Here is a 22,862-nt window from a genome sequence, read left to right as displayed (position 1 = left end):
CACCTCGTGGAGTTGCAATGATCATGAGAACGGTGAGGAATCAGCCCAGAACTACACGGGAGGATCTTGTCAATGATCTCAAGGCAGCTGGGACCATAGTCACCAAGAAAACAATTGGTAACACACTACGCCGTGAAGGACTGAAATCCTGCAGCGCCCGCAAGGTCCCCCTGCTCAAGAATACATATACATGCCCGTCTGAAGTTTGCCAATGAACATCTGAATGATTCAGAGGACAACTGGGTGAAAGTGTTGTGGTCAGATGAGAACAAAATGGAGCTCTTTGACATCAACTCAACTCGCTGTGTTTGGAGGAGGAGGAATGCTGCCTATGACCCCAAGAACATTCCCTGTGGCTAAGTTGGTAGAGCATGGTGTTTGCAATGCCAGCATGGTGTGTGCAACGCCAGGGTTGTGGGTTCGATTCCCACGGGGGGCCAGTACAAAAAAAAATAAAAAAATATATATATATATACAAATAAATATAAATACAAATAAATAAATAAATAAATGAAATGTATGCATTCACTACTGTAAGTCGCTCTGGATAAGAGCGTCTACTAAATGACTAAAATGTAACACCATCTCCACCGTCAAACATGGAGGTGGAAACATTATGCATTGGGGGTGTTTTTCTGCTAAGGGGACAGGACAACTTCACCGCATCAAAGGGACGGTGGACGGGGCCATGTACCGTCAAATCTTGGGTAAGAACCTCCTTCCCTCAGCCAGGGCATTGAAAATGGGTCGTGGATGGGTATTCCAGCATGACAATGACCCAGAACACACGGCCAAGGCAACAAAGGAGTGGCTCAAGAAGAAGCGCATTAAGGTCCTGGAGTGGCCTAGCCAGTCTCCAGACCTTAATCCCTTAGAAAATCTGGAGGGAGCTGAAGGTTCGAGTTGCCAAACGTCAGCCTCGAAACCTTAATGACTTGGAGAAGATCTGCAAAGAGGAGTGGGACAAAATCCCTCCTGAGATGTGTGCAAACCTGGTGGCCAACTACAAGAAACGTCTGACCTCTGTGATTGCTAACAAGGGTTTTGCCACCAAGTACTAAGTCATTTTTTTGCAGAGGGGTCAAATACTTATTTCCCTCATTAAAATGCAAATCATTTTATAACATTTTTGACATGCGTTTTTCTGGATTTTTTGTTGTTGTTATTCTGTCTCTCACAGTTCAAATAAACCTACTATTAAAATGATAGACTGATCATTTCTTTGTAAGTGAGCAAACGTACAAAATCAGCAGGGATCAAATACTTTTTTTCCCCCACTGTACTGTATACTACGTAGTATATACTATTAGGTCATTTTAGTGTACTGTAAACAAACAGTATCCTTTCAGTTGAGCGTGTCTACCGGAAGTTGATGTTGTTGCTATGCAACCTCTTGCTTGCTTGTTAGCATAACAAATGACTACCTAGGTGTTAGAGGTCGACCCAATTTTTTTACATTTATTTTGTAATTTAAAAAAAAAAAAAATTTTAATCGGCATGGCCAATTAATTAGGGCCGATTTTTCAAAATCGGAAATTAGCCTTTTTGGATGCCGATTACATTGCAATCCACGAGGAAACTCCATGGCAGGCTGACCACCTGTTACGCGAGTGCAGCATCAAAAGGACCTTGTGGCTGCAAGGAGCCAAGGTAAGTTGCTAGCTAGCATTGATTGTTTTTTTTATAAGATAAATCTTCACATAACTAGTGATTAACTTACCTACACATGGTTGATATTACTAGGTTAACTAGCTTGTCCTGCGTTGCATATAATCAATGCGGTGCCTGTTAATTTATCATCAAATCACAGCCTACTTCAACTTCGCCAAACGGGTGATTTAACAAAAGCGCATTCGTGAAAAATGTACCTAACCCTAAACCTCAATGCCTTTCTTAAAATCAATACACAGAAGTGTATATATTTTTTTTTGTAACCTGCATATTTAGTTAATATTACCTGCTAACATGAATTTCTTTTAACTATAGAAATTGTCATTTCTCTTGCATTCAGTGCAAGCAGAGTCAGGGTATATGCAATAGTTTGGGCCGCCTGGCTCGTTGCGACCTGTGAACTAATTTGCCAGAATTTTGCATAATTATGACATAACGTTGACGGTTGTGCAATGTAACAGCAATATTTAGACTTAGGGTTGCCACCCGTTTGATAAGATACGGGACGGTTCCATATTTCACTGGTAGAATAAACATTTTGTTTTCGAAATTATAGTTTACGGATTTGACCATATTAATGACCTAAGGCTCGTATTTCTGTGTTTTTATTATGATTAAGTCTATGATTTGATAGAGCAGTCTGACTGAGCGGTGGTAGGCAGCAGCAGGCTCGTAAGCATTCATTCAAACAGCACTTTACTGCGTTGGCCAACAGCTCTTTGCAATGTTTGAAGCACAGCGCTGTTTATGACTTCAAGCCTATCAACTCCCGAGATTAGGCTGGCAATACTATAGTGCCTATATGAACATCCAATAGTCAAAGGTATATGAAATACAAATGGGATAGAGAGAAATATTCCTATAATAAGTTTTAGGTTGTAGTTAACTGGGAATATTGAACCACCAGCTTTCATGTGTTCTCATGTTCTGAGCAAGGAACTTAAACGTTAGCTTTTTTACATGGCACATATTGCACTTTTACTTTCTTCTCCAACACTGTATTTTTGCCTTATTTAAACAACTGAACAGGTTTCATTATTTATTTGAGACTAAATAGATTTATTTATGTAGTATATTAAGTTAAAATAAGTGTTCATCGTTCATTCAGTATTGTTGTAATTTTTAATTTATATATAAAATGAAAATTGGCCGATTTATTTGTAATTTTTATTAAATGTTTTATTGTATTTAAATTTTTTACTCCTTTTTCTACTTTTAAAAGAAATGGTTTATTTTTCCTCGCCTTCTGGATGATAGCGGGGTGAACAGGCAGTTGCTTGCGTGGTTGTTGTCCTTGATTGTCATTTTGGCCTTCCTGTGACATCGGGTGCTGTAGGTGTCCAGGAGGGCAGGAAGTTTACCACCGCACCAACTTCTGGAGAGCTTTGCGGTTGTGGGCGGTGCAGTTGCAGTACCAGAAGGTGATACAGCCCGACAGGATGCTCAATTGTGCATCTGTAAAAGTTTGAGGGTTTTAGGTTTTAACCCCTGTGAGGCCTCGGGACGGACATCCAGCGAAAAATCATATCGTCATTAGCCATAACAAAATTAAAATATTTTTTTTCAATTGTTTTTTTCAAATTATATCGTTTTATAGATACACCTCTCCTGAATCGAACCACGTTGTCCGATTTCAAAAAGGCTTTACAGCAAAAGCAAAACATTAGATTATGTTAGAGGAGTATATCGTAAAAGTAGCCACATAGCCATTTTCCGACCAACCACATGCATCACAAATAACCAAAAAACAGCTAAATGCAGCACTAACCTTTAGAAATCTTCATCAGATGACACACCTAGGACATCATGTTACACAATACATGCATTCTTTTGTTCGATAAAGTTCATATTTATATATAAAAACAGCATTTTACATAGGTGCGTAACGTTGACTAACTATTTTCCCTCAAATGCATCCAATGAAACAGCGCTACAATTGACTAAATTACTATTTGAAAACATTTTTAAAATGTAATATTGTCATTCTAAGATTTATAGATGAATATCTCTTGAAAGCACCTGTAATGCCAGATTTAAAATTAACTTTACTGGGTAATCATACTTTGCGATGAAAGGGGATGCGATACTCTGAAAAATAGGCTAACGTTACAGGTCAGTGCCATCTTGGAACAATCGCATATCACATCTAGTCTTGTATACTATTGTCAATAATCCCTTACCTTCGGTTGTCTTCATCAGAAAGCACTTCAAGGAATCCCAGGTCCACAACAAATGTATTTTTGTTCGAAAAAATTACTCCTTTATGTTCCAAGAGCTTGTTCTTGTTAGTGCGTCTGAAGGCTGATCCAAATGCTCCGTCGGCCGCGGGACAGCCATTTCGAGAAAATGCATTTTTTTCCCATTTAGGTTCGTTCAAACATGTCAAACGTTGTATAACATAAATCTTCAGGGCGTTTTTCAACGAGAGCCAATAAGATTCGAGGGGGACGATTGCATTGTGTTTCAAAACGTTTCGAAAGGGGAGGGTAACCAGGGGTGCCGGCGTCATAATGGTAATGGCCCTCTCCGTGTGACCACGTTCCACAGCGTCTCATTCATTCAGTTTTAACAGTAGGAGACTCAAACCACTTTGTAAAGACTGGGGACATCTAGTGGAAGCAATAGGAAGTGCTCAATGAACCATAGCTCACGATGTGATTAATAGGCAACGTGATGAAGTTGAGTTCGCAATTCAGAATTCCACTTCCTGTTTCGATCTGTCTCGGGGTTTTGACTGCCATATGAGTTCTGTTATACACAGACACCATTCAAACAGTTTTAGAAACTTTAGGGTGTTTTCTATCCACAAGTATTAATTAAATGCATATCCTAGCTTCTGAGTTTGAGTAGTAGGCCGTTTAAAATGGGCACACATTTTTTTTCAAAATGAGCTGTGGCGCCCCCTATCCTAGGCGACCGTCAAGAGGTTAAGCCAAATTTCTTTAGCCTCGTGAGGTTGAAGAGGCGCTGTTGCGCACACTGTCTGTGTGGGTGGACCATTTCAGTTTGTCAGTGATGTGTACGCCGAGGAACTTGAAGCTTTCCACTTTCTCCACAGCAGTCCCATCGATGTGGATGGTGGGTACTCCCTCTGCTGTTTCCTGAAGTCCACGATCATCTCCTTTAGTTTTGTTGACGTTAAGAGCAGTTATTTTCCTGGCACTACACTCCCAGGGCCCTCGCCACCTCCCTGTAGGCTGTCTCGTTGTTGGTAATCAAGCCTACTACTGTTGTCGTCTGCAAACTTGATGATTGAGTTGGAGGTGTGCTTGGCCACGCAGTCATGGGTGAACAGAGTACAGGAGGGGGCTGAGCATGCACCCCTGTGGGGCCCCAGTGTTGAGAATCAGTGAAGTGGAGGTGTTGTTTCCTACCTTCACCACCTGAGCAACCCGTCAGGAAGTCCAGGACCCAGTTGAACACTGCGGGGGTCAAACCCAGGGCTTCAAGCTTGATGATGAGCTTGAAAGGTACTATTGTGTTGAATGCTGAGCTATAGTCAATGAACAGCATTCTTACATAGGTATGCCTCTTGCCCAGATGGGACAGGGCAGTGTGGTGGCGATTGCATCGTCTGTGGATCTAAGACGTCGGTGTCCGCCACGTGGCTGGTTTTCCCTTTATAATCCGTTATTGTCTGTAGATCCTGCCACGTGTCTCGTGTCTGAGCTGTTGAACTGGGACTCAACTTTGTCCCTATACCGATGTTTAGCCTACTTGATTGCTTAGCGGAGGGAATAACTACACTGTTTGTATTCTTCCATATTCCCAGTCTTCTAGCCCTGGTTAAATGCAGTGGTTCGTGCTTTCAGTTTTGCGGGAATGCTCCCTTTTTATCCACGGTTTCTGTTTGGGGTAGGTGTTAATAGTCAGTGGGTACAACATCTCTTATGCACTTCCTGAAACTCATTCACCGTATCGATATATTTGTTGATATTGTTTTCTGAAGCTACTCTGAACATATCCCAGTCCGCGTGATCAAAATAATCTTGAAGCGTGGATTCCTATTGGTCAGATCAGCGTTGACTAGTCCTCATATAAGGCCCTCCCCCACCTTCCTGTTTGAATTTCTGCCTATAGGAGAGGAGGAGCAAGATGGAATTGTTGTCCGATTTGCCTAATGGAGGGCGGGGGAGGGCCTTCTATGCCTTCTGGAAGGTAGTATAATAATGGTCGGGGGTTTTAGCAGCGCCGACGGAGATGGCAGCATCGTGACTAGTTCTTAAGGTTCTTGGTCACCTCCCTGACCAAGGCCCTTCTCCCCCGATTGCTCAGTTTTGCCGGGTGGCCAGCTCTAGGAAGTCTTGGTGGTTCCAAGCTTCTTCCATTTTTAAGAATGATTGAGGCCACTGTGTTCTTAGGGACATTTTTTGGTACCCTTCTCCAGATCTGTGCCTCGACACAATCCGGGTTTCGGAGCTCTACGGACAATTCCTTTGACTTCATGGTTTTGCTCTGACATGCACTGTCAACTGTGAGACCTTTATATAGACAGGTGTGTGCCTTTCCAAATCATGTCCAATCAATTGAATTCACCACAGGTGGACTCCAATCAAGTTGTAGAAACACCTCAAGGATGATCAATGGAAACAAGATGCACCTGAGCTCAATTTCGGGGTCTTAATACTTTTGTAAATAAAGTGTTTCTGTTTTTATTTTTAATAAATTTCCAAAAATGTATAAACTGTTTTTGCTTTTTCATTATGGGGTATTGTGTGTAGATTGAGGGAAAACATTTAATCCATTTTAGAGTAAGGCTGTGTAGGCTAGGCTACCTAGGCATTTTTAATCCCATATTATTGACTGGAATTGACCACTGTATTATTATCTTTTTAATTACAGATGCAATGGCCAACACGATGCAACCCTACATACAGCAAGCTCAGCCCTGTTAGTGTTTGTCCAATAGCATTTGTCTGTTTGTGTAAAGGGGTTTCATCCACTCTTGGGCCAAGAGTTTATTTAATATATTTTTGTATTTTTTAACCATATGACCTGATTAGGAAAAATTCTGTTCCCGTCGTAGCCCATATGAAACATATAAAACATAAAAATGTTTTTGCTGATTTATTGCTACAACTACGGTCTGGAGTTAGGTTATCCTACTACCAGATAAGGAAAAAACTCTATGCCCCAGGAACAACCTTTAGCAGCGATTACAGCTGTAACTCTTTCTGGCTAAGTCAGAGTTTTGCACGCCTGGATTGTACATATGCACATTATTCTTTTGAAAATTCCAGCTCTATTAAGTTGGTTTTTGATCATTGCCAGGCACCCATTTTCAAGTCTTGCCATAGATTTTCAAGCCGTTTAAGTCAAAACTGTAACTAGACAACTCAAACATTCAATGTTGTCTTGGTAAGCAACTCCTGTGTACATTTGGCCTTGTATGTTAGGTTATTGTCCAGGTTTTTCTCTAGGATTTTGCCTGTCCTTAGCTCAATTCCATTGATTTTATCCTAAAAAACTCATTAGCAATGTTCCCTCTAATTTTTACTGGCGCTGAGCAAATTTCAGGCATTTGATTAGCTGTTCAGGAGTCTTATGGCTTGGGGGTAGAAGTTGTTAAGAAGCTTTATGGACCTAGACTGGACCTAGGCGCTCTGTTAGTGCTTGCCGTGCGGTAGCAGAGTACACAGTCTATGACTAGGGTTGCTGAAGTCTTTGACCTTCCTGCCATTGTCTAGGATGGCAGGAAGCTTGGCCCCGGTGATGTACTGGGCCATACGCACTACCCTCTGTAGTGCCTTGCGGTCGGAGGCCGAGCAGTTGCCATACCAGGCAGTGATGCAACCAGTCAGGATGCTCTCGATGGTGCAGCTGTAGAAATCTTTGAGGACCCATGCCAAATATTTTCAGTCTCCTGATTGGAAATAGGCTTTGTTGTGCCCTCTTCACGACTGACTTGGTCTGTATTGGACCATCATAGTTTGTTGATGGCTCAACCTGCTACACTACAGCCCCGTAGATGAGAATGGGGGCGTGCTCGGTCCTCCTTTTCCTTTAGTCCACAATCATCTCTTTTGTCTTGGATCACATTGAGGGAGAGGTTGTTATCCTGGCACATCACGGCCAGGTCGCTGACGACCTCTCTATAGGCTGTCTCATTGTTGGTGATCAGACCGACCACTGATGTCATCGGCAAAATTAAGGATGGTGTTGGTGTCGTGCCTGGCCATGCAGTCATGAGTGAACAGGGTTGTCGGGAACAGCTGATGCTCTCATAAATGCTTCAGTGTTGCTTGTCTCGAAGCGAGCATAGAAGTAATTTAGCTCGTTGGGGTATGTACGTACAGTCACTGTGGGGACGAAGCCAGTGACTGATGTGGTGTACTCCTCAATGCCATCGGAAAAAACCCCGGAACATATTCTCCAGTCTCTGCTAGCAAAACATTCCTGTAGCTTAGCATCGTGTCATCTGACCACTTCTTTATTGACCGAGTCACTGGTGCTTCCTGCTTTAGTGTTTGCTTGTCCACTTACCAACTTGAAGCTCATTGACATCATGATTTTTCAGTTGTCTTGAAAGCACCATAAGTCAGTCACGTGAACTATCCCTTGTTATAACATCTTTGGTCTGACAGACACTTACGTGACAACCAGAATGCATTGTATGATATCAACAAGCATGGTGCCACACATGGCTGTTAAATAATTTAGCATTAGCTCATCATAATCATTACAACATGTTAATGTTGCGACAGTTCGTTTCTGGTAACAGAACAAAATAGTCAGCACATAGTAACTTCTGATTTAGCTGTACTTTAATTAATGCAAACACGTGTGTGGTAAATGGGTTGTTCGTATATACGGTCTCGCTGTTTTACCTCGCAGGGCAAAACAGAGAAGAGAGCGTCACATTCTATTGTTCTCTCATTTATACCGAGAGATATTTCCCGCTCAATGCCGACCTGTCCGAGGGAGGAGGAGCGTGGTTTAAACTTGTTCCTCCTGTCGTCGGCGTGTAGGCTGATCCCAGCGTCGTGACGCACTTCCTGTTGCCGGTTCTAGTTCTTGTCTTCAACAGATGATTTACTCGTAGTTTATGTACTTAGCATAGCTTCCCCAGTATTATAAAGGTTATGCATATAAATAGCCAGTTCAACCCTAACAAACATTTTTTTTAAAAAAAGTGTTTTACACACGTGTCCTGTGTCCACTGCAATCTATGCAAGAATCGGAATGCATGTTTTGTCATCAGTACTTGAAAATGTGAATTAAACAGTTCATACATGCATACAACATACATGTGTGTGTGTGTGCTACAGCAGAAACAACAACACGATATACAGAAAATAAGCCACTTACTTTGATAGGAATGCACACGTGTTCAAAGTCCAATTTCTAAGGAAAACAACTCTGAAGGCAATGTGGGCACCAGCCAGAAAATGTGCTGGGGGAAAATGTTTGCAAGGCCTGTTCTGCCTAGAGATGCGCAATGTCTTCATACTTGATCTGGGGAAACACTAGCGAAGTGCTTTGGCTCTCATTGAAGAGAAGTTTTCCATCTCAGTAAAGCCTCAAACGTAAATTGTCCGCAACGGTGAAATGGGCTACTTATGTGAATTAACGAGAAGGTGGAACATACCTCAATTCAAACTGTTAGAAAATATTTTGAAATTGAGAAGTTGAAACAGCCTATAGATAATTAGCAGGCAGTGTGCCTTGGTTTCAGGGCAGCACGGTTAACTGTCCTGTTGCGGAACAGTGAGAGCATTCTGACATCACGCGCATGAGAACTCACACAGGTGTGACGGTTAGAGATATTTTTGGAACGTGTGCATGAAAAGGTTAAAATCAAGTTAAACAATATTATTGCACACAGTCAACGCAACTTATGTGACTTGTTAAGCAAGTTTTTACTCCTGAACTTATTTAAGCTTGCCATAACAAAGGGCTTGAATACGTATTGACTGAAGACATTTCAGCTTTTCATTTTTTAAATGAATTTCAAAAAATATAATTCCAGTGACACACTTTCTATTCAATCCATTTTGAAATTCAGGCTGTAACACAACAAAATGTAGAGAAAGTCAAGGGGTGTGAATACTTTCTGAAGGCACTGTACTTTATATCTGGTTTAATTCGTTTTAAGTTTAGACTGAGAGTTTTTAATTTTTACATGCACTGGTCTCAACTCTTCATGAACAAGTGTCCACAGTCCCTCAGCCTAACTAGCGCTCCATTTTCTCATGATCTTCCTCTTCATTCATCCCTCCTGTTCCCATTTGCCTCTGCATTCCCCACTAACAGGACAATTGTCACAGTTTTAGGGTTTTTCTTGTCCCCTGCTGACTACATGGGCAGCATTGGACACACACACCACCACTTTCCTTTAATGCTGCTGCCTGACTGAACTGTCGAAATGTTTCCTACTGCTCTCTGTCTGTGTCTTATTTAGCCTGTCTCTGATCTTACTCAATCAGCAATATGGACCTGCCTTGCCTCATAGTGATGTAGTAATTTCCTCTGTCACTCATGGTCATGCCTGGGTGATGTTCATTTTATGGTGCACAAGTCCATTGGCTGGTGTAGCGTTTGTTTGTGGATGAAGGGAGATGTAAGATGGGGACAGAGAGCAGGGTGAGAAGTGTAGAAGGAGCAGGGACAGATGGCGGGATACTGAGTGTGTTTGTGTGTGCGCCAGCCTTGAAAGGGCAAAGGATTTTGGCATGGTGACACGAGAGGGCATTACTGGCACACGCCAACCATGTCACATCTATGGGGGGATTAGAGGGAGAGATGGAGTGAGTGCGAAGTAGAGCTGGGACAATATACCAAAAAATTGCTAAATAACAGTTCTGCAGATGTCTTTGTTCTAAAACCATTATTCGGTCAACAGTAATAGCCTATGCATTATGTTGATTCCTGCTATAAAATGATCTGCCTGTCTTCATTTCGCTGTTGGCTGCTGTGTGAGCGAGCCACTCTCACTTCCTCTTCCCACTGTGCGCACGGAGGAGGGGGAGAGATTCTGAGAAGCTTAACCATTTGACCATTGCTCAAAATGTTTTCAAAACAACTGCTGAGAAAGATGGGCAAAATATCATGTCACAGAATTCTTTGACTTTTTAAAATGTTTTTGAATAATAAAAGTTCTGAATTTGCTTTGAATAGTGTGTGATTTGTTTTAAACTGTTCAATTCAACCCCCCCCCCCCAAAAAAATCTTAATTTTCTGCACTCATTTGAGAGCATTTCCACACTGCCACATAAATTCACTCTGGCTATCTACTCCGATTTCAGAGCACTCTTGTCTGAGTGTACCAGAGCGCAGAATAACTTATGAATTTACAAACACACAACCTGGTTAGATATGACCGGTGCCAGTAAACGTTGGTAAAAAAAACATAATTAAATTGTAATGTAAGTTAGTCACCAATGCTCTAGATAACAGTTCATATTTAAGGGGAAAACCAGAGGGAGGTGGTAAGCAGTTGGAGTACATGGTAAGTAAAATGGTCCGTGAGGTGTACTCTCATTCTGGAAGTAGCTAGCCAACTTTAGCCAGTTAGTTTGGGTGCTTGACTGCCCTTGTTAGGTCAGAACACTCGGATCAACCCTACTCCTCGGCCAGAGCGTCCAGTGTGTGCTCTGAACGCTCCGAGAGCAAAATGCTTCGAATTTACGCACTCTGGCATTCCAGAGTGAATATACAAACACACCCTTGGGTGAACTGTTGTTGTCATGGAAATAGAACGTTAATTCTACACTTTGTGTATGTATGTATGTATGTATGTATGTATGTGTATATGCACGCACGTTTGTGTTTGACATGACAACGAATCAAAATGCCAGGGAGAAGTTATTGTGACAGGTTAGGAACCAAAGTAAGGGTGTGTTTCCTAAGGGACCCTGTAATCTTGAGCTACATTAAATTTATCTTCAAGTAGCCAACATATTCATGCTTCGCCTATTCCTCTTTTGATTTAGAAGATACCGTTGTACAAACATGCTGATTTAGGTCTACACCAGCACTGGTTTCAGGCTATATTAGCTAGATACGTTTGCTCTGACGCAGTACATTTATTAGCTAACATGATTTAGCCAAAACTTGCTAAGAGAATACAAAATAGCTGTTTGCAGATGTAAGAAACAAACTAGTGTAATTATAGAAGCTAGTGGATTTATGTTAAGAAGCGAAGTGGAAACAGCATTGTTGTCATCAACATTATTGCTTGTGCTGCATTGACCATGTAGACTGAATGCAAGCGTCTCGTGTTAAAGCAACAACAACAGGTCCTTGAGTGATGGGACGGGGCTAGGTCTGTGTGGAAAACGGCATGGAGAGGGAGGGATGACTAACGTAGTGGAGTGAACAATAAAAATGGACGTTAGACACGGCATATCACATTTAACAAATCGAACATTAAAATACCGTTAAAGGTAAAGTAGAAACCCAAATTGGTCCATGCATCAATACCGGTAGATTGTACAATACGGTGTTATAGGCTGTATCACTTATAGCGTCAGAAGATCAGCCCGCACTCGATCGACACACCTCTACACTCGGGAACACGGTCAGAGATCAATAACCACAACTACTGCAGTGTGTGTGACGTGTGTCTTCTGTGCGAGTTTTGCAACGGCAACCTGTTCATGCTGTGTGTTTTAACCTCAGAGGGATTGACTGACCCGTTGTGCTGTCGGTCAGTTGATTTTAGCTTTCACCTCCACATCAGATGAGATGGAGACATTCCATTATATTAACCTGGGGATAAGTGGCTTTGAGACTATGATTTGACTGCTCTTCTGTGTTCAGCATTCTCTCTCTAGATTTGTCTTCTCCCTCTGAAATGACTGACCTACTTTAAGAAAATAGCTTAGGAACCTGTTGCCGTGCTCCAGGCAGAAAGATCACAGCCGCAAGGCATTGTGGCATGGCAAGGAGGTTGTAGGTGCACCTCAACTGGGAGACAGTCACTCAGACGTGCGTCACGTCAACTGCTTTCCCCTTCACACATTCTCCATTTTTACTCTATAATGGGTATGACCCACCTTTTTTTTTATTTTTTATTATGCCAGTCTCAACGTGTTGTATGGGAACTCCTGTCCATATACAGGGTGTTGCTGTGAAGGCTAAGATGAGATATTTGGAGAGGGGGTGTAAAATGGTTTGAGAAAATCAATTGACCTGATGAGAACTTTGGTGAGATGCCTGGTTCTCAAGATGAAGGACACTTAGAGAGAGGGATAGTGAGAACATTTCAGCGTGAAGTTAACTCAGCCACCCACATAAATACTGTCCCACACACTAAAACTGCACAAGTACCTCATCAGCACTCATGAACACACCGTCAGCAGCATAAATCAGTGAGGGGTATGGAGGACACACACACACGAGGTCAGTGTCACAGTAGGAAGTAGGTGCGCAAAGTCAGCAACGGCATTTTGGGAGTGTGTGGTTCATGTTGCTAGTAGCCTATGTGTGGTAGTGATTTTGACTGCACAACATAAAGCCTGGTATTTTTTATAGATTTTTTTCTTCTCTTCACTGCCAACAGAGAGGTGTGGGGGTGTGTTATTGATCCTATCAGAGACTGAATAACTCCAGGAGACTGAGTGACTTGATCCTGTCTGTTAGGGTGGTGTGTTCTCTCATTGTGTGCTCCGTCTCAGAACTGGCAGTTTCTTCAGCATTTCCTCCTTAGCAATTCCACTTACTGTTGATCCTGGGTGGCCCCCTGTGCATGCTTCCTCTCTGGGGTTAAAGGGGGACAACCGGGCAGGCCAGGGAGGGGAAGGAGGGAGGACGAGAGGGAGGTAGAGCGAGGGTTGGGGAGTGAGTTTGGGTGTGAGACCAGATACACACAGCAATGTCATGAATCTAGACTAATTGTGTACTGTAAAACTTTCACTAATAGCCCAGGCGTTTTATATGCTTCAATCACTGAACACAACCGGCTATAAACACAACTGGAGTTTATTAGAGATCGGCTTCTATTTGAGCCAGGCGTCTGTTTCCTTAATGCACACAACTTTAGTCAATAAAATGTTGAAAGACTACCACACTGTTTATTGTGACTGGTATAAACATAACAACAAATCCATTGCAGATCAGACTTGCAAAGACTAGGCTGCCTATCATACACCCTTGATTTTGTGCTTAAGCACCATAGTCTCTCATTCTGCCTTGTATCCCCTGTTGCAGCAAGATCAAAGCAGATAGACTTCAGTATTCAATGTTTGTCCTGGTCCCCAGGATGTCGGGGGATGTCTTTAATACCACCCACTAGGGGCAAGCTAACCACGTTTTACTTTATGCTTAACATCAAGTTTTTTCCTGTTTTAACAACCTTAGGTAGAGGGGGAAAGAGAGCTGGATAGATGGAATACTAGGAGGAGTGAGAAGGAGAGTGAGGTAGAAGAGAACACGAACACACTTGTGTAGGCACGCACAAATAACTACTGTACATTGAGACCTTCACATTTCCTCATTGCCGTGTGTGATCTAGATTCTTGAATGAATTCTGTAAGAGCGTTGTCTTAGTGGAGCTAATCCTCCTCGCGTGTTGCTTAGGAAGGTTGAGGTGCACACTTGCATTTATGCACACATACATATGTGTGACCCGTTTCAGGAAACTAGGCGCATGTCACAAGTCGCGACTTCACAGGAGAGACGTTTTGAACGTAAGCATTTTTTAAAAATCAAAATGAGTTTTGTGGCAGAAAGGCTTTCTCGAACATGTGAACTTTCTTGTGCCTTAATAACAAACTGTATATTAATGCACACTTTTGTGTATGCACGCAAACAAAGACAGTGTGTAACAGGCTGGTTTCTCAGTAAAACCCAGGCATGAGCACTGCATCATTAACCTCTAACGGCAGAGGTTAATTCCAGTAAAATTACCCCTCTCAATCTCCTCCTTTCTGACCACAACCTCCCTCAATTTCCTCAGAACATCCCCCTTCCTCCCTCTCACCAGTCCAGATAACAGTACCAGGAACAGGGTTTCTCAACACCTCAGTATTTCCTAGAAATGACACCACTGTCTACTACCACAGCACTAAGGGGGATGTATACTGCCCCCACAGTTTGTAAAGTGTCTTACAACACTTAATGCTCTATTTTTCTATTAGAAATTGTTACATGACTATTAGCCTACACTGGGACACAGTGAGATTTAATGTTGGAATAAAGAGCAGAAAACTAATCTTTCCCCCCTCTCTCTGTCCCTATAGAGAAGTTGGTAGCGTACCAGAGGGAGTTCCATGCCCTGAAAGAGCGCCTCCGTGTGGCCGAGCACCGGACCCTGCAGCGCTCCTCAGAGCTCAACAACATTCTGGAGCAGTTCAGACGGGCCATCGCTGAGACCAACGGCAGCAAGGACGCTCTCATCAACTTCTCAGGTAGATGTATACACACACCCAATATATTTTACTATCCTTGTGGGGATCTAAAATTGATTTCCATTAGAAATCCTATTTTCCCTAACTTTAATCCTGAACCTAACCCCTAAGCTTAAAATTGCCTTTGTCCTCGTGGGGATGTGGGAGATGTCCCCACGAGGGAGAATTTTCCTTGTTTTAGTATCCTTGTGGGGACTTCGGGGGATTTCCGATTCCCACAAAGATAATAATACAAACACACACAGGATGGATCTACATTCACTAGTTTCAGGTCACTGATCACAATATACTCCCACATCAAGAAACATGCAAGCCGAATCCCCCCTTTTCTTAATTGGGAACTCGGGTTGAGTAGACTGGATCATTCAGTTCTCCTCTTATCGAATAGTATCTGTCCCCTCACTCTGACTGCTGCCCTCTGGCTGTGGTCCACCTCCATCCTACCCAGCCCTTTAGTAATGCTGGACTAGAATGAACATGAACCTCTAACCACCCCACCACCAACAACTGTTCTACCAGTTGGAACTTTATGATTCTCAACCATTCTACCAACTCTGATTCCTTCTTGTATTGTTATGGCAGATGAGACACAGAAGTTGCTGAAGGAGCTGGCCAGTAGGAAGCCCCTTAAGGTGCCGAACATCTACCACCACATGCCTCACCTGCTCAACAATGAGGGCAGCCTGCACCCCGCTGTCCAGGTGGGCATGGGCCGCACTGGAGGTGAGACACACACACACACACACACACACACACACACACACACACACACACACACACACATATATACAGGCGCACACACATTTGCTCGCTCACATACAGTACCAGTCAGAAGTTTGGACACACCTACTGAAATCCATAGATCAGAGAAAGCCTGCAGGTCCTGATCTTTTGGATCCCTGCTTTTTAAATCTGGCAGCTGATTTCATAGCTGAACCACTTGCATATCTGTTTAATCTAACCCTGGAATGTAATGAAATTCCAAAGATCTGGAAATCAGCATTTGTCCTACCACTTTTAAAAGGGGGAGATCCAACTCTTTTAAATAATTATAGGCCAATCTCAAAGCTGTCACCCCTGGTGAAAATACTTGAAACCCTTGTGAGTGAACAGCTAAAAGTTTTTATTTACTAACTGTATTTTATCAATGTATCAATCGGGCTTCAGGAAGAAGCATAGCACAATTACAGCAGCCATGAAGGTTTTAAATGATATCACTGAAGCCCTTGACAAAAAACAGCACTGTCTCACTTTTTATTGATCTCTAAGGCTTTTGATACAGTTGATCATGATATACTGAGGCAGAGATTGTCGAGTGTAGGTCTTTCAGAGCATGCAGTTGTATGGTTTGCTAACTATCTGTCTGATAGATCTCCGTGCACTCAATTTGATGGGCTCATGTCTGTTTGTAATGGTGTGCCCCAAGGCTCTGTACTTGGTCCTCTCTTATTCACTATTTATATAAATAATTTAGACAAAAATGTCCAAAATGCGCAACTTCATTTTTATGCTGATGATACTGTTATTTACTTTTGTGCCTCGTCTCTTACAAAAGCTTTCCAGAACTTGCAAACTGCTTTTATACTGTTCAACATACCTTGTGTCAATTGAAGCTTATCCTCAATACTGACAACTAAACTAATGGTGTTTTCTAAAGCAAGAAATAGACCTCTGAACTTTTCACCTATTATTACCTGTCAGGGCATTGAGATTGAGACTGTAACCATATATATTTTGGAATTTTAATTGATGACGGCCTCTCTTTTAAATTGCATATTCAACAACTTACAAAAAAATTGAAGCTGAAATTGGGATTTTATTTTAGGAATAAGGCCTGTTTTTCTTTTGAAGCCAGAAGGAGGCTAGTATCAGCTACATTTATGCCTTTACTAGACTATGGGGATATTTTATATATGAATGCTTCCGCTCAGTGTTTGAGATCAATTGACACCCTTTACCATGGCACTTTGAGATTTATTTTAAACTGCAAAACCCTTTGTATACCAGGGTTGGCTGGCCTTCTCTAGTCACTCGTAGGCTCAGTCACTGGTATACTTTTATTTACAGAGCCATTTTGGGTTTACTACCATTTTATTTGGGCATTTTTATTGTTCAGAAATGTGGTGGGTACTCTCTTTGTTCCCTGGACTTTATCCTGCTAACTGTTCCAAATGTCCGAACTGAGTTTGGTAAAAGGGCTTTTATGTACTCTGCGCCATCGTCTTGGAACGCCTTACAAAATACTTTTAAACTGGAAGAACTTGTCCCGATTTGGTGTTTTTTAAATCACTGATGAATGATCTTGAGACTGATTCCCTGACCTGTCAATGTTTTTCATTTGCTGTTTTTGATTTTGTTATACTCTTGTGAATTCTATGGTTTTTACTAGATTATTTGTAGTTTTTCATGTTTGTCTGTAATTTTTGTAATGACTTGGTGCTGCCTATCTTGGCCAGGACGCTCTTGAAAAATATATTTTTAAATCTCATTGAGCCCTTCCTGGTTAAAGGTTTAATAATAAATTCAATATTTTCTTTTCTTTATTTTTACTGTTTTCTACATTGTAGAATAATAGTGACGACATAAACTATGGAATCATGTAGTAACCAAAAAAGTGTTAAACAAATCAAAATCTATTTTAGATTTTTCAAAGTAGCCACCCTTTGCCTTTGACAGCTTTGCACACTCTTGGCATTCTCTCAACCAGCTTCATGAGGTAGTCACCTGGAATGCTTTTCCAACAATCTTGAAGGAGTTCCCACATATGCTGAGCACTTGTTGGCTGCTTTTCCCTCACTCTGTGGTCCAACTCATACCAAGCCATCTCAATTGGGTTGAGGTTGGGTGATTGTGGAGGCCAGGTCATCTGATGCAGCACTCGATCACTCTCCTTCTTGGTCAAATAGCTCTTACGCAGCCTGGAGGTGTGTTGGGTCATTGTCCTGTTTAAAAACAAATGATACGCCATCCCATCTGGTTTGCTCTTAGTAGGACTATCGCTGCAGAATGCTCGGGTAGCCATGCTTGTTAAGAGTGCCTTGAATTCTAAATAAATCACAGACAGTGTCACCAGAAAAGCACCATCACACCACCTCCTCCATCCTTCACGGTGGGAACCACACATGCTGAGATCATCTGTTCACCTACTCTGCCTCTCACAAAGACCAGGCAGTTGGAACCAAAAATCTAAAATTTGGACTCATCAGACCAAAGGACAGATTTCCACCGGTCTAATGTCCATTGCTCGTGTGTCTTGTCTCTTCTTATTATTGGTGTCCTTTAGTGGTTTCTTTTCAGCAATTCGACCATAAAGGCCTGATTCACGCGGTCTCCTCTGAACAGCTGATGTTGTCTTCCTTTCCTGTGGCTGTCCTCATGAGAGCCAGTTTCACCATAGCTCTTAGTTTTTTTGTGACTGCACTTGAAAGTTTCAAAGTTCTTGACATTTTCCTTATCAACTGACCTTCATGTCAAAGTAATGATGGACTGTTGTTTCTCTTTGCTTATTTGAGCGCTTCTTGTACTTAGCTCGATTTGGTAAAATACAATTTTCTTCGCCTCCACAAGTCCTCAACTGGCAGCTTCATTAAATAGTACCCGCAAAACACCAGTCTCAACGTCAACAGTGAAGAGGCGACTCAGGGATGCTGGCCTTCTAGGCAGAGTTGCAATGAAAAAGCCATATCTCAGACTGGCCAATAGAACAGACACTGGACAGAGGAACTCTGCCTAGAAGGCCAGCATCCCGGAGTCACCTCTTCACGTTGACGTTGAAACTGGTGTTTTGCGGGTACTATTTAATGAAGCTGCCAGTTGAGGACTTGTGAGGTGTCTGTCTCAAACTAGACACTAATATAGTTGTCCTCTTGCTCAGTTGTGCACCGGGGCCTCCCACTCCTCTTTCTATTCTGGTTAGAGCCAGTTTGCGCTGTTCTGTGAAGGGAGTAGTACACAGCGTTGTACGAGATCTTCAGTTTCTTGACAATTTCTTGCATTCATATTTTTCTAGCCTTCATATCTCAGAACAAGAATAGACTGACGAGTTTCAGAAGAAAGTACTTTGTTTCTGGCCATTTTGAGCCTGTAATCAAACCCACAAATGCTGATGCTCCAGATGGTCAACTAGTCTAAAGAAGGCTAGTTTTATTGCTTCTTTAATCAGAACAACAGTTTTCAGCTGTGCTAACATAATTGCAAAAGGGTTTTCTAATGATTAATTAGCTTTTTAAAATGATAAACTTGGATTAGCTAACACAACGTGCCATTGGAACACAGGAGTGATGGTTGCTGATAATGGGCCTCTACGCCTATGTAGATATTCCATAGAAAATCAGCTGTTTCCAGCTACAATAGTCATTTACAACATTGACAATGTCTACACTGTATTTCTTATCAATTTGATATTTTAATGGACAAAAAATGTGCTTTTATTTAAAAAACAAGGACATTTCTAAGTGACCACAAACTTTTGAACGTTAGTGTGTGTACATAGACAGGGTTAGGAGGTTGAGCAGGGGCAAGGGCCGGTGAGTTGAGTGTTAACATGACTAATTGGACTTCCCAGTGACTAGACAGACAGGCTTTAGGGAGGACATACATGTCCTAGAGGGTGGAGGACACTTGCTGGCAGTTTGGAACAAACACACAACACTGTATTTTGTTTCTCCTTTGTCTCATCAAAGCCCAGTGATGGACTCGGAGACAGAGGAAGATAACAGTTTTTTGGTGTTGTGCGTGTGTGTGTGTGTAACCTGTGTGTCCTCTGTGGATGCAGACAGGTCTTTATGAAGGCTTGTTGTCTGGTTTGTCTCTGAGGTAGAGGCTCTGATCCTCTCAGACTGTCTGTTGAGATACTGTTCTTTTGTTGCTGTTATTTGCTGATTTAGTTTAGGGTCAGAGTTGTTTATATGTCTGTGTTCTGGCGTGGTGCGGGTGTGTGTGTACGGGGGGTTCATACTGCATGGAAACTTGTTGCTCTGCTGCTGCTCTCCTGACAAATCAAATTTTATTGGTCACATACACGTATTTAGCAGATGTTGCGGGTGTAGTGAAATGCTTGTGTTCCTAGCTCCGGCAGTGCAGTAGTATCTAACAATTCAGTTAGTATCTAACAAGTGAACAATAACTTGGTTTAGGGTCAAGAGCGCCCTACCTGCCGCCCTCTCTCAATCTCCCCCTTTCTCAGTAAGTCTTTAATTTTCTATCCTCCCTCATTCGCTTTCTGTTTTCTTCCTCAATTTCTGTCTTTGTGAGGGTGTGGGACATTAAGGTTATTTATAGCAGTGCAAATTGGGACATCAGAGAGCGAGAAGGAGAGAGATAATATCTGAGAATGGGAGTAGGAGTGACTCTCTCTCCAGCCTGTCTTTTAGGCATGACTCCTAGGGAACATCTATTCATATGTGTTCAGGTTTTATTTTGGTAAATTTGTCTATCGTTTTGTATAATTGTGTGGGAATGAGTGATTGCCATGTAGCGGCCCACGGGTGGGTTTTATTTTGTCCCCTAAGTTTTCTTAGTTCCAAAAATGAAATGTTCAGGCCCCATGACCATCCGCTTAAGAAAGAAATTGTCCCGTGGCTGAATCTAGTTGATGACCCCTTGTCTAGGATCTAAACTCAAACGCATCACTCCTCTCTATCTCTACCAGGCCTTACTATACACCCATGGACACACTGGACCCCCCCCCCCCCCCCCGCCCCCAATTCTGTCTCTGCGCAGACGTCAGCTCACCAATCACCATTTACTTCTCTGTCAGAGGAGCTGAGGCCCAGATGAATGTGATGATCAGGGTTCTGTTCGGGGTGGGGGGGGTGGGGGGGGGGTTGAGTGATGGCATGAGAAGAAAGAACTGGAGGGATGGTTTGTTTCCCCCTCCCTCATTGTCCCTTTAGCTTCCCTTTGCACTTGTGTCCTCCCTCTCACCATCTTCTCTCGTTCTCCGTCTCACCATCTTCTCTCTCTCTCTCTCTCTCTCTCTCTCTCTCTCTCTCTCTGCCTCGCACTCTTTTCTATGTCTTTTTTTCCTCTCCCTCCCACTCTCTCTCCTTTCATCCTCAACCTACTTTCCTGGTCCTGTGTGTGTCTGTGCTGTTCTCTGCTGTGTGGAGCGACGCAAAGCAAAATGAGGATTGATTCGCCACGCTGCATGGATCAGTCCACCACTCTTTCATCTCAGTCTCTCTGTGTATTGTCTTCCCCGACCGTTCCCCCTTATTTTCCCATGTTTGCCCTAGAGCTGCTCTCCATATTAGCCCCATAATAGAGATGGAAACACCCACACACTGTAGGCATGTGAGGATCTGTACCATAGTGCTACAGTCACTGTTTGTTACTCCCTGTTCTCATTCTCACTCCTGGTGCAAATGGATATTGTTTTGGGGAGAAAGAATACATGTGAATGTTTTCCTTTTTTTCTGCCCCACAATATGAATATTTGGAAGGCGAACATCCCACGCTCTCCAGTCTAAAATAAGAGAGTGGGAGCGAGGGAGTACATTTAATGTGGTCCTCAGTGAGAATGAAGAGCGGAGTGCTATCGAGTACCACATACACACACCCTTGTTTCCCAGCGAAAGGGATCCCTGGGCCCATTGTGTCTGTGGCACAAATAGAGTGATATGTCTGTAGTACAGTCTTCCATTCCAGTGTGGTTTTCAGTGAATCTCCCCGTCTAAGGTACAGAACCGTCTCTATTCCCCATTTAGGACACATACAATAGGACTGATAGCCAGGAGAATAACAATCTGCTGTCTCACCTATCTCCCTTGCTCTCTCTGTCGCTTTCCTTAGTTGAACTTCTGCCCTCCATGAATTTAAAATGTTTGTCTTCTTGTAATACAATGTGACTTAGGAGTTACCACATTTAACACGTCCTGTTCTCTGCCTGTGTGTTTCTTCCTCTATGGTCTGACCCTGTTCTTACCCGGGGCCTCTCATATCTGCCTAGTCTCCATGGTGATGGGTATTCCTACCGTAAAGCGGAAAGTGAAGTCGTACCTGGCCGAGACTCTGCACTCGCTCATCGACAAGCTCTCACCTGAGGAGAAACTCGACTGTGTCATCATCGTCTTCGTTGGAGAGGTGTGGGGAAACGCATTCTCACACTCGCAACTCACTATATATATTGTGCATGACACAATTTTTCCAACAATTGTTTACAGACAGATTTTTTTCACTTATAATTCACTATCACAATTCCAGTGGGTCAGAAGTTTACATACACTAAGTTGACTGTGCCTTTTTATACAGCTTGGAAAGTTCCAGAAATGTCATGGCTTTAAGCTTCTGATAGACTAATTGACATAATTTGAGTCAATTGGAGGTGTACCTGTAGATGTATTTCAGTGCCTCTTTGCTTGACATCATTGGAAAACCAAAAATTGTAGACCTCCACAAGTCTGGTTCATCCTTGGGAGCAATTTCCAAATGCGTAAAGGTGCCACGTTCATCTGTACAAACAATAGTATGCAAGTATAAACACCATGGGACCACGCAGCCGTATTACCGCTCAGGAAGGAGACGCATTCTGTCTCCTAGAGATGAACGTACTTTGGTGCGAAAAGTGCAAATCAATCCCAGAACCGCATCAAAGGACCTTGTGAAGATGCTGGAGGAAACGGGTACAAAAGTATCAATATCCACAGTAAAACGAGTCCTATATTTACATTTACATTTAAGTCATTTAGCAGACGCTCTTATCCAGAGCGACTTACAAAATGGTGCATTCACCTTATGATATCCAGTGGAACAACCACTTTACAATAGTGCATCTAAATATTTTAAGGGGGGGGGGGGGTTAGAAGGATTACTTTATCCTATCCTAGGTATTCCTTAAAGAGG

At 42.5% G+C, this 22,862-nt stretch overlaps 1 protein-coding gene across 1 annotated transcript in view; it reads left to right on the top strand.

Annotated features, from left to right (window-relative positions):
- The window catches only part of mgat4a (alpha-1,3-mannosyl-glycoprotein 4-beta-N-acetylglucosaminyltransferase A), a 49,289-nt gene that overhangs the window by 14,597 nt on the left and 11,830 nt on the right, over window positions 1–22,862 (top strand). The window contains 3 exon segments of the mRNA NM_001173641.1: window positions 14,853–15,020; window positions 15,603–15,743; window positions 21,970–22,103. Of these exon segments, the coding sequence (NP_001167112.1) occupies window positions 14,853–15,020; window positions 15,603–15,743; window positions 21,970–22,103 (443 nt within the window).

Source organism: Salmo salar, chromosome 21, assembly GCF_965601325.2.
Source record: "Salmo salar chromosome 21, fSalSal1, whole genome shotgun sequence".
NCBI classification, from domain to species: Eukaryota; Metazoa; Chordata; class Actinopteri; order Salmoniformes; family Salmonidae; genus Salmo; species Salmo salar.
This window is presented reverse-complemented; position numbering and strand designations above follow the sequence as displayed.